At 42.7% G+C, this 17069-nt stretch overlaps 1 protein-coding gene across 2 annotated transcripts; it reads right to left on the minus strand.

Annotated features, from left to right (window-relative positions):
- Positions 1-10812: 10812 nt before the first annotated feature.
- On the minus strand, positions 10813-16217 carry hey2 (hes-related family bHLH transcription factor with YRPW motif 2). Of its 2 annotated transcripts, XM_072251571.1 has the most exons (6): positions 15967-16211; positions 15753-15831; positions 15573-15656; positions 15296-15377; positions 14196-14588; positions 10813-13358 (listed from the first exon to the last, which is right to left on the minus strand). In XM_072251571.1, exons 1-6 carry the CDS (start codon positions 16047-16049, stop codon positions 13195-13197), a joined length of 885 nt encoding a protein of 294 aa, XP_072107672.1. In that variant the 5' UTR covers positions 16050-16211; the 3' UTR covers positions 10813-13194. The 2 variants fall into 2 exon arrangements, with proteins under 2 accessions (XP_072107672.1, XP_072107671.1); XM_072251570.1 differs by having other exon boundaries at positions 13266-14588; positions 15967-16217.
- Positions 16218-17069: the final 852 nt, after the last annotated feature.

The following is a 17069-nucleotide window of genomic DNA, read 5'->3' on the forward strand; positions in this document are numbered from 1 at the left end:
CATTCCTTGCCAGTTAAGAGCAAAAGTGGTTCCATTCCTTAGAACATGGAACAGTACGGCATGGGAACAGGCCTTATGGCCCATAATGTTGTGCCAGTAATCATATGGCCAACTAAACTAATCTCTTCTGTCTACACAATGTCTGTTTCTTTCCAGTTTCCTCACATTCATATGCCCATCTAAATATCTCTTAAAAGTACCAAATGTGTCTGGTTCTTGCACCACCCCAGGCACCGCATTCCACGCACCCACCACAAAAAACTTCCCCCTCACATCTCCTTTGAAATTGCCCCCCTCACCTTAAATGCATGCCCTCTGGTATTAGACATTTTAACCCTGAGAAAAAGATATTGTCTGTCTACCTCGATCCATGCCTCTCATAATCATATAAACCTCTATCAGACTATCTGTCAGGCCCTGTGGCTCCAGAGGAAACAACCCAAGGTTGTCCAAACTCTTGTTGTAGCATGTGCCCTCAAATCCATGCAGAATCCTAGTAAACCTATTCTGCACTCTCTCCAAAGCCTCAACATCCTTCCTATAATGGGGCGACCGGAACTGCATGCAATACCCCAGGTGTGGCCGCAGTAGAGTTTTATAAAGCTGCAGCATAACTTTCTGAGCAATCCATTGTTGCTATAACTGGCAAGAGGTATTCCTGTGATGTTTATAATCCCATTTTCATTACTCAGGGACCTGAATCCTTGGCCAGCTGGAGACTACAGAAAACCAAGGTTAAACTCTAATGCTTTGAAAACCAGCTCTGCATATGGAAATCAAAGAAAACCGGTAAGACCGGTTAGCCTGATATTGGTGGTGGGGAAAATGCTAGAGTCAGTTATCAAAGATGTGATAACAACACATTTGGAAAGTGGTGAAATCATCAGACGAAGTCAGCATGGATTTGTGAAAGGAAAATCATGTCTGACGAATCCCATAGAATTTTCTGAGGGTGTAACTAGTAGTGTGGATAGGGGAGAACCAGTGGATGTGGTATATTTGGATTTTCAAAAGGCTTTTGACAAGGTCCCACACGGGAGATTAGTGTGCAAACTTAAAGCACACGGTACTGGGAGTATGGTATTGATGTGGATAGAGAATTGGTTGGCAGACAGGAAGCAAAGAGTGGGAATAAACGGGACCTTTTCAGAATGGCAGGCAGTGATGAGTGGGGTACTGCAAGGCTCAGTGCTGGGCCGCCAGTTGTTTACAATTTATATTAATGACTTAGATGAGGGAATTAAATGCTGCATCTCCAAGTTTGCGGATGACATGAAGCTGGGCGGCAGTGTTAGCTGTGAGGAGGATGCTAAGAGGATGCAGGGTGACTTGGATAGGTTGGGTGAATGGGCAAATTCATGGCAGGTGCAATTTAATGTGGATAAATGTGAGGTTATCCACTTTGGTGGCAAGAACAGGAAAACAGATAATTACCTGAATGGTGGCCGATTAGGAAAAGGGAAGGTGCAACGAGACCTGGGTGTCATTATACACCAGTCATTGAAAGTGGGCATGCAGGTACAGCAGGCGGTGAAAAAGGCGAATGGTATGCTGGCATTCATAGCAAGAGGATTCGAGTACAGGAGCAGGGAGGTACTACTGCAGTTGTACAAGGCCTTGGTGAGACCACACCTGGAGTATTGTGTGCAGTTTTGGTCCCCTAATCTGAGGAAAGACATCCTTGCCATAGAGGGAGTACAAAGACGGTTCACCAGATTGATTCCTGGGATGGCAGGACTTTCATATGATGAAAGACTGGATCGGCTAGGCTTATACTCTCTGGGATTTAGAAGATTGAGGGGGGATCTTATTGAAATATATAAAATTCTAAAGGGATTGGACAGGCTAGATGTAGGAAGATTGTTCCCGATGTTGGGGAAGTCCAGAACGAGGGGTCACAGTTTGAGGATAAAGGGGAAGCCTTTTAGGACCGAGATGAGGAAAAACTTCTTCACACAGAGAGTGGTGAATCTGTGGAATTCTCTGCCACAGGAAACAGTTGAGGCCAGTTCATTGGCTATATTTAAGAGGGAGTTAGATATGGCCCTTGTGGCTAAAGGGATCAGTGGGTATGTAGAGAAGGCAGGTACAGGGTTCTGAGTTGGATGATCAGTCATGATCGTACTGAATGGCGGTGCGGGCTCAAAGGGCCGAATGGCCTACTCCTGCACCTATTTTCTATGTTTCTATGTTTCTAAAAAACAGCCAAGTATTCAGGAACCAGTTAACAAGCTAAGGGCTAATCACCAAGCCTTATGTCAACAAGCAGCTAAATTGTATCTGCAGCCAAGAAGTTAAGAGTATGACTCTTATAACCTTGGCAGCCAACTTGGAGGCACTCAGATTTAACATTGTTCTAAGGGCTCCTCTGTGGGCATCTTAGACCATAAGACCATAAGACTACATAGGAGCACAATTAGGCCATCTGGCCCATTGAGTCTGCTCCGCCATTCAATCATGGCTGATACCTTTTTTTCCTCCTCCTCAACCCCAGTTCATGGCCTTCTCCACGTAACCTTTGATGCCAAGTCCAATCAAGAACCCATCAATCTCTGCCTTAAATACACCCAACAACCTGGCCTCCACAGCTGTCTGTGGCAACAAATTCCACAAATTCACCACCTTTTGGCTAAAGAATTTCTCTGCATCTCCATTTTGAAAGGGCACCCCTCTATCCTGAGGCTATGCCCTCTTGTCCAAGACTCTCCCACTATGGGAAACATTTTTTCCACATCTACTCTGTCTAGGCCTTTCAACATTCGAAAGGTTTCAATGAGATCCCCCCTCATCCTTCTGAATTCCAGCGAGTACAGCCCCAGAGCCATCAAACGTTCCCCATATGATAACCCTTTCATTCCCGGAATCATCCTTGTGAACCTCCTCTGGACCCTTTCCAATGCCAGCACATCTTTTTTAAGATGAGGGGCCCAAACCTGTTCACAATACTCAAGGTGAGGCCTCAGCAGTGCCTTATAAAGCCTGAGCATCGCATCCTTGCTGTTGTATTCTAGACCTCTTGAAATCAATGCTAACGTGGCATTTGCTTTCCTCACCATCGACTCAACCTGTAAGTTAACCTTTAAGGGTGTTCTGCACAAGGACTCCCAAGTCCCTCTGCATCTCAGATTCCTGGATTTTCTCCCTGTTTAGAAAATTGTCCACTCATTTATTTCTACTACCAAAGTGCATGACCATGCATTTTCCAACATTGTATTTCATTTCCCACTTTCTTGCCCATTCTCCTAATCTGCCTAAGTCCTTCTGCATCCTACTTGTTTCCTCAACACTACCTGCCCCTCTTGACTTTAAGTATAATGTGTTATTCTGGTGTTTGTGGAACTTGTCTAGATTCCCGAATATTAGGGAGCACCTTGGAAAATCTAATTTTGTAAGATGAAAGGAATTTGGTTTTGTGTAAAATACTTACAGAAGATGTATATTTTCTTATTTTAATGCAATCCTCGCCTGGCTTGGCTCTTTTGTTTAAACTGGAAAATCAGTCATACTTTACGGACAAGCAAATTCACATCAAAGCATACATACCCACAGTGGTTGTTACCCTATTTAATTTTCATTCTACTGCTTTTCATAGTAAGATCTAATAATTGAGAAACATCTTTGAGATAAACTAATATATCTGTCCAGAATATACACACAGTGTGTTTGTGGTCTGCTGCTGTTGTAGTTTTGACATGTTGTAACATGTGGTTGTTTGAGTTGCTATTGCCTTCTTGTCAGCTTGAACTAATTTGGCCATTCTCATCTGACCTCTCTCATGAACAACTCATTTTCACCCACAAAACTGTCACTCACCAGATTTTTTTTTATTTTTCACACCATTCTCCAAACTGTAGAGGCTGTTGTGTGTGAAAATCCCAGTAGATCAGCAGTTTCTGAGATACTCAAATCACCCCATCTGGCACCAACAATCATTCCATGGTCAAAGTCACTGAGGGCACATTTCTTCCCCATTCTGATGTTTGGTCTGAACCACTTGAACATGGTCATATCCTTTTATGCATTGAGGTGCTGCCACATGATTGGCTGATTAGATATTTGCATTATGAGCAGGCATACAGATGTACCTAATATGGTGGACACTGAGTGTATATCGATCTAAATCTAAAATTCCTGCTTTGTGTCTTACTGAAATGCTTTGTTGACAATCTCAAAGTACCACAACAATGAGTAAAACACAATTGAAAATAATAAAAGCAATGGAAAATCCTGGAAAATTGCATATTAGAAGATCTTAATGATTTATCAAAACAACCAGCAACCATTCTGTAAATGGAGCCTTTATAGAAGAATTGGAAATGAATCACATTATTCAAAATGTGGCTTGAAAATTAAATCCTACCTGTACTACCAGATGATATGCAATTGGGACACAAGTGTTTTGACCTATGCCCGTGCCTCCAATCAGAGAATGGTAACAGAAAATAATGTAGGTAAACTTAAGTCCTATTTTTAACCTTGAAGGAAGTCAATCAACATTCCCTCTTTCCCATTGTTAGAATTTGGGATTTGGGAATATTTCCTGTCACAGGTAAATAGAATGACCACCCAGCATGTCTACTAACTAGGCAATCTGGCAATTAAAGATAGTGACTCATAACACTGGGTCTCTTTTTCATGGAATGGAGCAGCATTTGAGGATGAGGTGTGGAGGCAGGGGTAGCTGCTTTTTAATGCATAACTTCATTCAAGATCTGATGTAAATTGGATGAGAGGGAAAAGGTTACAGCATGACTTGATTTTATTTCAATTTGTCATGGTTTGAACTTGCAGAATAAAAGTAAGTGATTTCTGATATTTTATTACAGCACACTGCTGGAGGAACTCAATGGGTCAAATAGAGTCTGTGCAAAATCCTTCAACCCTCCTCAATCCATGAATCGCCTATTGGCCTCTGTCTCAATGCCCCCCCCCACCCCCCCCCCGCCCCAACTTCTTTATACTGGCTATCTTCCTTCTTGCTCTCAGTCCTGTTTAAAATTTTATTTCTATTTTATCTATTTAGAAATACAACCTTGTAACAGGCACTTCTAGCCCAATGAGCCCATGCCACCCAATTACACCCATGTGACCTATTAACCCACTAACCCCTACATCTTTTGAATGTGGCAGGAAACTGGAGGAAACCCGCAAGGTCACGGGGAGTACAAACTCCTTAAAGACAGTGACAAGAGGTCCCGATGCAAAGTCGCAATCCAAAATTGTATCAGTCCCTCCCCACTTCCACAACAGATGCTGTCTGAGTCACCGAGTTTGTCCCGCAGATGGTTTATTGCCCCAGATTCCAGCATCCACAATCTCTCTGGGTCCACTCCTCTATTTTGGCAGTTTAATCGTAAGGCATTTTGGTAGTCTAGATTTAAGGCGTAGTTTAAAAATTAAAACAATCTGCAAATGTTAAGAAGCAGTTCTGCAGTTTTGGAACTCATTTTCATAAATGGGATTGATTTTAAATGTTTTGTGATTCAAAGGTTTTTATTAACCCAAGAGCATTTTAAGGAATATGATGGTTACTACACAAACTAGCTACAATCCCACTAAAAGGTTTAAATGTTACCAAATTTCTTGTTCCTAAATAATGCTGGAATGAGATAGCTATCTAATTTACACAGAAATACAGAATTTATTGCACAAAAGGCCAAAAGTTTAAATATTCTATGCAGGTGATTTTTACTCTTGTCACCTTTTATCTAATGTTATCAGCATGTCTTTATTTTCTTTCTCATCTTCTTCTCCAGCTTTCTCCTAAATGCATCTTAAGCTCACATCATTTGGTAGGCCCAACTTCCAATCAGCCTTGGAGCATGGAATGGGTGACATCTGTGAAGTCAGACACCTACTACTGCAAGTTCAAGAAGGACAGAGTGAAGCTAGCTTCCCCTCAAACTACACAAGAGACTGCATTTCCACTCTTGTTTCCCACTTCCATCTCCTGACAAATGGAAGCCCTGGACTTTAGAAACAATGAGATCTGAACACAAAAATATGGCAAGATTAGGGAAGGCTCCCATCTAAATGTGTTTTAGAGGATATCTCAGAGAGATTTATCAGATAGTAAATATCAATAGGGTAAATCTAGAAAACTACCTTAAAATGAGATACTACTGGGGATTCTAATTGATATTCCCTGTGTCTTAAACTCAGTGTGAAGATTAGATATAAGGTGACAAGTGTAAAAATTACCTGCAGAAAATAATTAAGCAAGTGGCCTTTTTGTGCAATAAATTCTGTGTTTCTGGTAAATTAGATAGATACTTCATTCCAACCTTATTTAAAAACTTGAAAGATGGGAACATTTAAACCTTTTAGTGGGATCATACCTGATTTGTGTTCCTTATTGTATTCCTTAAAATGCCTTTGGCAGGTACGTCAATGGACATGCATAAATGTAAAAGGCAAAAATAATTTGCAATATATTTAATTTTCCTCCTTTAGCTCTTTAGCATCTTTAAAAAGTTTTGCTTTAAAAAATCCTAAGAGCGCTGTTTAGAATGTAGAACATAGTCATCTGCATCGCATTACAGGCCCTTCGGCCCACAATGTTGTGCCGACCATGTAACCTACTCTAGAAACTGCCTAGAATTTCCCTACCGCATTGCCCTCTAATACTATTTTGAATATCCCAATGGCGTCTCAACTTAAGGTAGCTTTCTAGATTTACCCTATCAATATTTACTATTTGATAAATCTCTATGAGATTTCCTCTAATTGGTATTCTCTGTGTTCTAAACTCAGTTTAAAGCATTCAAACTCAAGCAATAACATACACTCAGAATGCTCTTAGCATAATGTTTGGTCAGAAAAAAGTGAATCTCAGTCTTGGGGCTGTCCACTTTCTCTTAATATTCCACCTCTAATTTTAGTTAGGGTTACATGGTGGGTTTCTGGGGGTCTCACCTGACCTGGACATTAGCCAGTTTGTCAAATTGGTCTTCCATGATTATAGGATGTACCATATAGGTTCTGGTTCACTACTACTGGTATTGTGGACTGAAACCTGATTAGTAAGTTATTTCTTTCTTTTCCTACTTGCATAGTTTGTCGTATTTTGCACATTGGTTGTGCACCCAGTTGATGTGGTCTTTCGTTGATTCTGTTATGGTCACTGGATTTATTGAGTACGCCCACAAGAAAATGAAACATGTACTTTGATAACAAATTTACTTCGAACTTTGTAACAGTAATGTCTTCCCAGCTTTTATTTAAAATCACATTATGTTCCCTATTCACAAAATGCTGGTGGTACGCAGCAGGCCAGGCAGCATCTATAGGAAGAAATACAGTTGGCGTTTCGGGCCGAAATGTCGACTGTACTTCTTCCTATAGATGCTACCTGGCCTGCTGTGTTCTACCAGCATTTTGTGTGTGTTGCTTGAATTTCCAGCATCTGCAGATTTCCTCGTGTTTATGTTCCCTTTTGCCTCTTTCTTTTCGAAGAATCCCCTGATGTCCACGGCCAATATTCATCCAATTTTGTTGCAGTCGAAACTCCATCATGTGCTCCCTTCAAATCCAGAAATCATTGAATTGTCTCCAGCGTTCCAATTAGTAACTACAGCAAATGAGGTCAGTGCATCAATTTGCAATGGTTCATTTTTATCAAACACCTATTGTATTAAGCTTCATAAACAAGAGAAAATCTGCAGATGCTGGAAATCCAAGCAACACACATAAGATGCTGGAGGAACTCAGCAGGCCAGGCATCATCTATGGAAGAGTACAGTCGATGTTTCGGAGTCCGGCCGAAGGGTTTCAGATCAAAACTTTGACTGTACTTTTTTCCATAGATGCTGCCTGGCCTGCTGAGTTCCTCCAGCATTATATGAAACTTCTTCATTTAATTGATTTTTTGGTTTTGCACTTTCACTCTGTTCATAAGTTTCTCAATGTTATAAACTGCTGAAATAAGATATATTTCCTCCCATTTTAAAGTTAATTCTCTGTTGTGATCAGTAAGTGCACCAAAGGTTACTGGGCGGTGGGGTTGGGAAGACAGAAGAATGGGGTTGAGAGGGAAAGCAAATCTGCCATGATTGAATGGCAGAACCTAGTGTCTCATTGACCTATTGTCTTATTGATTCCTTTATCAAAGACAGTCAAACTGTTCATGATCTCTGTCAGTGCTATTAGTGAAGCAGTCATTAGGAGGTGCACAAAAGTCACTGATGACTGGAGCCTTTTTTAATCAAGAAATGGCTCCCTCTGTTGGCAAAGCGAAATGCTGAGAACTCTATGAAAAATAATGTCATGCTGGTGGAAAGAAAAAATGAATATAACTATCATATTATGGAAGGATATGGTCCGTGTGCAGGTCAGTGGGACTAGGCAGAAAATGGTTCGGCACAGCCAAGAAGGGCCAAGGGGCCTGTTTCTGTGCTGTAGTTTCTATGGTTCTATGGTTCTATATTGTGAATGCATTGCAACAGATACAGTATCATTAATGATGCCCTTCAGAACAATGTTTATATACCAGAGGCACCTGTGAGCTTCAGGGTACCATTTTTTCTCACTGGAGCCACAAGCTGCCAAGGGTTTTCCACGCCATTAATTGCATAATATCACAATCTGGTTACTCCTTGTTGCAATGGGAAATGTGTCTCCAACTGCCAGAGAACTCTGAATGAAGCAGCAGGATGTACAACAAACAAGAGGGAACAGTGGACCAAGAACATACAGTAGATGTCATAGATCTCCCAATCCTGCCCAAATCAGACCACATTAATATTACCATTGTGTTTTTTACATACATTTGCAGTGTTGCACATATACTGTAGGAAGCCATGTGCTTGATCTGAAAAGTTGCTCCAGGCTACGGAGTTAAATTTGGGAAATGTACTGACTATCTAATTTGTTTTGCAACAAGTCTGTGTAGCTTCTTAATATTATCAACTGCTGAAATAAGACATACTTCCCCCCCATTATACTCCCCATTCAGAGTAGCCAGTTAGTTATAGTCAATTTTGATTTTGTAAAAGAGGCAAACAAGAGACTACAGGTGCTCGGATCTGGAGTGAAAATGAATAGCTGGAGAAACTCAGCAGGTCAAGCAACGTCTGTGGATTTGAAGAGTTAGTCAACATTTTGTGTTGTGAACTTGCGTGAATCCTGATGCAGGATCTGAACTCAAAATGTGGACTACCCCTTTGTCTCCATAGCTGCTGCTTGACCTGCTGAGTCCTTCCAGCAGTTCATCTTCGGATTTTATAAAAATTTCCTTATCTCGAGCAACACACATAAGCCACTGGAGGAATTCGGCAGGTCAAGCAGCATCTATGGAAAAGAGCAAACAGTTGACATTTTGGGCTGATAACTTCCTTCAGGACTGAGAAGGAAGAGGAAAGATGCCAGAATAAAAAGGTGGAGGGAGGGGAAAGAGGCTAGCTGGAAGGTGATAGGTGAATCCACGGGGGTGGGGAAGGTCAAGGGCTGGAAAAGGAAGAACCTGTTTGGAGAGGAGAGTGGACCATAGGAGAGAGAGAAGGAGAAGGGGACCCAGGCAGGTGAAAAGAAGTGAGAGGTCAGAGTGGGGAATAAAGGAAGGGCGGGGGGAGAAATTTGTTCGCTAGAAGGAGAAATTGATATTCATGCCATCAGGTTGGAGGGTATCCAGATGGAATATAAAGTGTTGCTCCTCCACCCTGAGGGTGGCCTCATCTGGTCATAAAAGGAGGCCATGGAACAACATGTTGTAATAGGGACGGGAATGGGAATTAAAATGTCCCGCCACCAGGAAGTCCCACTTGTGAAGGTGCTCGATGAAGTGGTCCCCAATTTATGACAGGTCTCTCCAACGTAGAGAAGGCCACATTAGGAGCACCCACGAAATAGACGACCCCAGTATTTTTGCAGGTGAAATATTGCTTCAACTGGAAGGGCTGTTTGGGGCCCTTAATGGAACATAGAACATAGAACATAGTACAGCACAGTACAGGCCCTTCGGCCCACAATGTTGTGCCGACCCTCAAACCCTGCCTCCCATATAAGCCCCCACCTTAGATTCCTCCATATACCTGTCTAGTAGTCTCTTAAACTTCACGAGTGTATCTGCCTCCACCACTGACTCAGGCAGTGCATTCCACGCACCAACCACTCTCTGAGTAAAAAACCTTCCTCTAATATCCCCCTTGAACTTCCCACCCCTTACCTTAAAGCCATGTCCTCTTGTATTGAGCAGTGGTGCCCTGGGGAAGAGGCGCTGGCTATCCACTCTATCTATTCCTCTTATTATCTTGTATACCTCTATCATGTCTCCTCTCATTCTCCTTCTCTCCAAAGAGTAAAGCCCTAGCTCCCTTAATCTCTGATCATAATCCATACTTTCTAAACCAGGCAGCATCCTGGTAAATCTCCTCTGTACCCTTTCCAATGCTTCCACATCCTTCCTCTAGTGAGGTGACCAGAACTGGACACAATACTCCAAGTGTGGCCTAACCAGAGTTTTATAGAGCTGCATCATTACATTGCAACTCTTAAACTCTATCCCTCGACTTATGAAAGCTAACACCCTATAAGCTTTCTTAACTACCCTATCCACCTGTGAGGCAACTTTCAGGGATCTGTGGACATGTACCCCGAGATCCCTCTGCTCCTCCACACTACCAAGTACCCTGGAGGTGAGGGAGGAGGTGAATGGGCAGGTGTCGCACTTTGACTGCTTGCAGGGATAAACCCATCTTGCTTTACTTTTGATGATTAAAGATTGAAACATAATAAAAGGTCACTTACGTTCTTCCAAATACCAATTAGATATAATATCCAATGACCAGTACTTTTTGTTTTTGTAAAACCAGCATATATTTATAAACATTTAATGTATAACAGGTTATAGAATGCAGGTAAATAAGCAAAAGTGTCATTTGTATTTTATCATTTCCTGCATACAGTAAACTTATTTTTTTTATCACTGTCTTCTCCACACAGCAGAGATTTCAAGTGCAACATATTATCTACAGTGCTATATTTGTACACAAATCCTAATCTTTGACTTTACGTACAAACATATTCTTTTGTTGTATTTTACATCTTAATTAAAAAAAAACAAGTTGCATTTTGGACAGGGTTCAAACTAAAAGTAATTTGCATAACCTTCGGCCATTATATTTAGCAGCAGATTAGTGGCGGTGGGAATGTGGCTGGGTAAAAGACCCAACAAGTACAATTTGATGATGATATAACATTGCTCTTGTACACATAGGAAGCTTCTTCTACAAGCTGTTTTTGTCCCATTGCATATTGTCTTCCATAGGCATATCTAAAAGAATGAATGTGTTTTAAAAAAAATTACTGACCACAGGCTTCAGCTGCACAATTAAATTTTGTTGGTATCTTGCCTGGTCCCCAACCCTAAGTAAGAACAATTGATCTTTTGCCACAGATAATTTGCCAGTGCCATCGGGAAATGCTTAATCCAAACAAAGTGCCCAAAGCAAAACCTTGGCCCATGAGTTTCAAATTAAGTTTAACAGAACAAATTATTTCATCATCACTTTTGCATAGTTAATATATCAAACTGATGCTATATCATATTCCAATGCAGTGCATTAATTTATTTATTATTGTCTGGAAACATTTACTGATTTAATGTGGCAAGATCTAACATATTAATGACTTCCACTTTCATTTTAAAAATAGTTGAGCAGAATCCTCTTCCAAAATAGTTAATCTGCAACAGTAGAGAAATTGTATCCCTTTAATCTAACTTCAATAAAGGTATTCTAAGCACAAAGACATGGAAGGTGAGACTAAAATGCAACAAAAGTAAATTTATTGTAGAATTCTATTTTAGTATGCCAACAGCATTGGGGAAAAATACCATTTCACTGGTATCTGTTTTGCTGTTTTTCATGCTTAATTGACTAATTTCTATCCATTTCAATGCATATTTGCATTAGTATGATTTAATTTTCAAGAGACAATGGCAAGAATGAATTCAAGTGCTTCATTAATATGAGTTAATTAAGGTATAACTGTTCTGGGAACAAAATAAAGTCCAAAGAGGAGCATGGAGAGATTCTCTTTTCTTTTGTTTTAAACTTAAAACTTATGGATTGGAATATTTATGATGATCTATTTTGGGTATCCTGAGGGAATCGCAATGACGTGGGGTAAAGTTACCCTTGCTCCCCTATTCACTGTGCATCAACTGTCTCGGGACGAAAGAAGGGCAGAATGCACAGTACTGTCAATTACAAGTAAATGTTAGGATTTATATTTGTACTAGACAAGGTTGTCGAGTTTATAAATTTATGTTAAGATAGAACTATGTGCTTATTTTCAGAAAAAAATGTCAATATATGTCCCCATTTGCTTTTTCCACTGCCTGGTAGTGGATCTGAAAATACGCAAATTTTAGTTTAGTTAATATTTAATTAATAAAGGCTATAAATTTAGAATCTGAGCAATCGATTTTAGATTTGGATAACTGAAACTTGCGCGATGGATGAACGATTAAAGAAGTTAGCACGAACTACTGTAAATGTTGTTTTGCCCCTTGGTTTTTAACCTCAATTTGACCCATAAAATGATAAGTCAATCCTTTGAACTTCAATGTGTCCAGTTCAGCTCAGGCCTTGTAACACCAAGCCACTTCAAATCCAATGCGAAACTGCAGTTCCGATGACCCAGCCGTAACCTGATATTCGCGCATTAAATGTACTTCCCGTAAATAAGGGACTGGTTAATTACTACTGCTGCTGCCACTTCTACGTTATATTCGGCAACTTCAGGAAGAGGCACAGCGGTGTGAGAGTGCTGTCTTGGCATTATTGCTTTTGATGCTGCAGGTGCTGCGGAGAATTCCGCTCAGTTCCTCAGATCCTGCTCGTCTGTGGTAGGCGCAGTCTCACAACATTCCTGGTATCCAATCTCACCGGGAAACTATCGAGCATCCCAGCGGCGAAAATAAAACCGAAAGACGGCCAAAGCCTTCCGATTGAACTGAAATGAATTAATCCATTGTTCCACTGCTGTTATTCTACATAAGACAGGTCGCTCTTGTAGGAGGACGCTTCAAATGGGGAAAACAGGAACTCTGCTCCATAAAGATACCCTGTATATTGCGATCGGAAGGAACTAGCATCCAAAATCAGCCAGGTTTGATTCATTCCGTCATTCTCAGGTGCATAATGGCATAAGGAGAGGATTTCTTTTCTCTCCGGTGGCAAGTTGTCGTGTCACTTAGAGCAAGGTTCCTTTGGGAGATACAGCGGAATGGTTATAATTTGCGTACACAAAATAGTCCACATTGGGATACTTGAAAGCAGAAAGCTCGCGTGTAAAATTGCTGTCGATTTGCTCGTAACAGTACTGGTGCCTCTTGCAGTGGGTTACAAGCCACGGCCCTGCAGAGAGCAAGTTTTTCAATCAATTACATTGCTTTCGTGAACGCTTCCTTTCAATTGAGGAGCCAGCAGTCAGATAGACGTGTACGCCTGGAAGTGGACAACAGGCGGGCCAGCAGTAGTCGTACACAGTGGAGAGGAAGGCCCTTCGCTGTTTCCCTGCGGCGAATGCCGGTACCGTTGAATGTGACCCACCCGTCCAGCGCAGGGCGTGGGTGAGGACTGTGCGTAAGGACCGGGGAGTGGGATGGGGGTGATGATGAGTGCTGGGTCCGAAACGTTTCCCAGGAAGTGGGGTTGGAGTATGACAGAGGGGAGAGGTGGTTTGTGAGGAATGTGAGAATTGGATCCTAAGGACATGTGACAGGGAAGAGGAATGGCGAATGGGGGGGTGATTTATCACAAGTAAATGTCAGGTGAAGGGTGGGATTGAAGAGCAGAATGTGCCCTAGTGTTGCGCACTCACTCCGCTTCAGAAGGCTCCTATCTCCGTTCCCCATGGCCTGTAGTGTTTCCCCCCGCCGCCGCTGCTTCTGTTACCGGCAAGAGGGACGGCGCCGAAGCCGGCTGGGCTGAGCACCGCACTGCCCGGGGGAAACACGGCGGGCAGGGCACCGAGCGGGAGCGGGAAGGTGTGGGCGTGGGCGGCGGCGTGTACCGTAGCGGAGAGGGAGAGCAGAGAGGTGGAGAGCGGAGCCACGAGGCCAGCGCCGCCAGCAGGGGCCGCCCCTGGCGACGTATCGCCTTGAGCCGCGGCCGCGGCCGCCGCAGCCGCCGCCGCCGCCAGGGTAGCGGTGAGCAAAGCCGAGCCTTGCCGGGGCTGTGGGACGGCGGTACCTGGGTGCAGTTCAGAAGAGGCGGTGGCCAGCAGCCGGTCACTGGCAAGGCCGTGGTGCTGCAACAAAGCGGAGGGCAGCTGGTGGAAGGCGGCGGCCCAGTGCTGGTGCTGTTGGTGCTGCTGGAGCCGCTGCTGGTGCCGCTGATGCTGCTGCTGCTGCTGCTGGTGGTGGTGATGGTGGTGGTGGTGATGGTGAGTAGCCACCGACGAGCTCATCACTGCCGCTTCTCGCTGCGAGGCGTACGTGTTGAGGTGAGAGACCAGACGGAGACGCAGCGGATCCGAGGTGTCCAGACCTTCAACCGAGTTCAAATAACGGGCCACCTCGGCCAAGCACTCCCGGAAACCGATGCTCATAAAGTCCATGGCGAGAGCGTGAGCGTCAAAAAACCCTGTGAAACAGAAAGGAACGCAGTGAGCCGAGTGCAGATCAAACCGTCAGACTGGGGACTGACTACGCTGTGACTGTAGCGACTATGCGGCCACTTTCTTTCCTTGTTAGGCACGATTGATTTAAGTACAGTACTTTGAATAAATCATTAAAACTTCGTATCTAATCGCGTATAACTATCTGAACAGTTGTTAGCACTGGTTGGCTTTTTGTGTGTTGTCCGCACCTGTAAATAGTTTCCAGGGGGAGAAAAGTGAATGATTTTTTTTCTCTCTGCCCATAGATACAATTCAAGTTAAACGACTGACTGATAACTCGACCAGATCTCGCTGCATGACCGTTAGCTCTACGTCTCGGTGTTGTCGTTAGGTGGCGGTATGGAGATGCTGCCGAGACCCCCTGTTTATGTGTTTGTGTTTGTTTTGTCTTTCTCCGCAGGTCTGGCTGCTCCAAGCGAAAAAAAAGCCCAAACAATCTCTGCATGCGACTCCCCGGTTTCACAAAGCACTCACTCCCGCAGTGTTAGGAAAGCAAACAGAAGCCGGGGTCAAGTGCCGCTTTTGTCTCGCCGGCTCTTTCCCACGAGCTCAGTGATACTATTAGCATTTCCACTGAACTTCGCCGGGCCGCCCACAATTGCCAGCGCGCTGTTTCCTTAGGTTACCTCTTCCTAGTAGCCTTTGAAGAGGCACTCAATTAACTTCTTACCTTTACCTCCAGTCGCCCGAAGCATCTTTAAATGGTCCACCGTCATCTGAAGTATTTCCGCTTTCTCTAGCTTTGCTGATCCCTTGAAAGAGAAGTACCTCAATTATTTTGCCCAATTCTCACTCAGATTCAATGGTGTTGTGTCGCATTTCGCTCAAGTGTCGATCAATACCAATATTCATGGGTTTACAAATACGTTAAATAATATCTTGTAAGATACTAGAAAGACTGGGTATAAAAATCGAACGTAAAAACGGAATGGATCACCGTCATCTACCTGTTTCTCAAAAGCAGTGGGGACCAGACGACGAAGCTCTGACAAACTGTTGTTAATGCGATCCCGGCGTCTTTTCTCAATGATCTAAAAGAGCGTAAGTTGTTTCCATTAGGACAGTTTAAATATTATGGGAAGCAATCCAAATATGTCCCACAAGTTACAAAAAAAAATCACCCTCACCCCTCTTCTTTTCTTTCTTGCCATGATTTGGGAAGTTGTTGACGGAGACCCAGCTCTCATCAGTACATTATTGTCTTGTCTGTAGAAACAGGAAAAAAAAGTCGACAGTTAGCCCTATTGGTATTTTCTACGAAAACAGGAATAAAAACATCGAGTTAATAAGTGTCAGTTAAAGTGTACACGATGCTCAGCTGGTAAAGAGCGTGAAACTCACCCTGCGTAGATATTTTCACTCCCTACGTCTATGGTTTCATCAATATCACTATCTGAAGAACTTTCTTCACAGGGACGTTTCATTGTGGCTGGAGAAAATTATTTCGTGATCTGATTTTTAGAAGCTCGCCGTTTAGCTCAAGCCACCCAGATCATGCGCCCTGTTGGCAGCCTGAACCCAGTCTGACGCTCTTTCCCACGGTATAAGCTATATCAATGTTGCAATGTCTAGCTGAGCTCACTCTGTCCCACAACCCGCAACAAGCTTTGATTGACAGTACGTCGCTCCCGGTTTGAAGGAGACTCTTTTCCCATTGGTGCAAGGTGATGACGTCTGCTCTGTACGTCAAACGCGCGGGTCGGGGAAAGCGTGGGAAAGCTCAGTCTCGAGCTCACTTAAAAGGGATCGGCTGTTAGTAGAGTTTAAAGAAACTTTTTAAAGTTGGTTGAAAAAAAAACATTTGGACACTTTTAAGAGACGTTGCTTCATCTACATTAAAGTTCCAGTATTGCTTTAACAATTTTATATTCATCAAATATAAAGTTATAAATTCCCATATTCGTTTGGCCTTTGTTCTTCTCTTAAACCAGTATTGACAATATGATTTTTGATCAGCATGACTTGCTCAGTTCCAGAAATCTGAAGTATTAAACCCTATTTAATTTTTAGTTTTATATAGAGAAAATTCTGTGTTGTGCGAGTTGCATTCTACCTATAGATAAGAACAGAGTCGATGTGTACGAAGTCTACAGTGAAAGATTATTTTCTCTCAATTCTGTTAGGGTTATTTGTGTAGGAGGCATACCAGTTTAAAGCAGGGACGTAATGTCGATTGTAAGTAGGTATGTATTGCATTCAAAAACAGCGCAAGCTAAGGAATCAAATCTCAGATACGCACACGTATGTACTATGTAAGTTCAAGCTTGACTGTTTAAAGTGTCTATAGACAGTGAAAGACAGAAGCATCCATTGATTTTTTTAATCAAAGAGCCGCTTTTGTACTCGGTGCATGGCTAAGCTGTGGTATAACCGTGTGAACTGAAACTGGACACTATTCTTCGGCACTTCCCCTGTAATTTGAACTTTCTGAATTACACGCTGCC

Source organism: Mobula birostris, chromosome 2 (assembly GCF_030028105.1).
Source record: "Mobula birostris isolate sMobBir1 chromosome 2, sMobBir1.hap1, whole genome shotgun sequence".
Taxonomy (NCBI): domain Eukaryota; kingdom Metazoa; phylum Chordata; class Chondrichthyes; order Myliobatiformes; family Myliobatidae; genus Mobula; species Mobula birostris.

Coding starts and splice junctions, on each gene's coding strand:
- hey2 (XM_072251570.1), bottom strand. CDS start 16,049: ATGAAACGTCCCTGTGAAGAAAGTTCTTCAGATAGTGATATTGATGAA. Junction 15,832..15,966: donor AGTGAAAATATCTACGCAGG/GTGAGTTTCACG, acceptor CTGTTTCTACAG/ACAAGACAATAATGTACTGA. Junction 15,657..15,752: donor CAAGAAAGAAAAGAAGAGGG/GTGAGGGTGATT, acceptor ACGCTCTTTTAG/ATCATTGAGAAAAGACGCCG.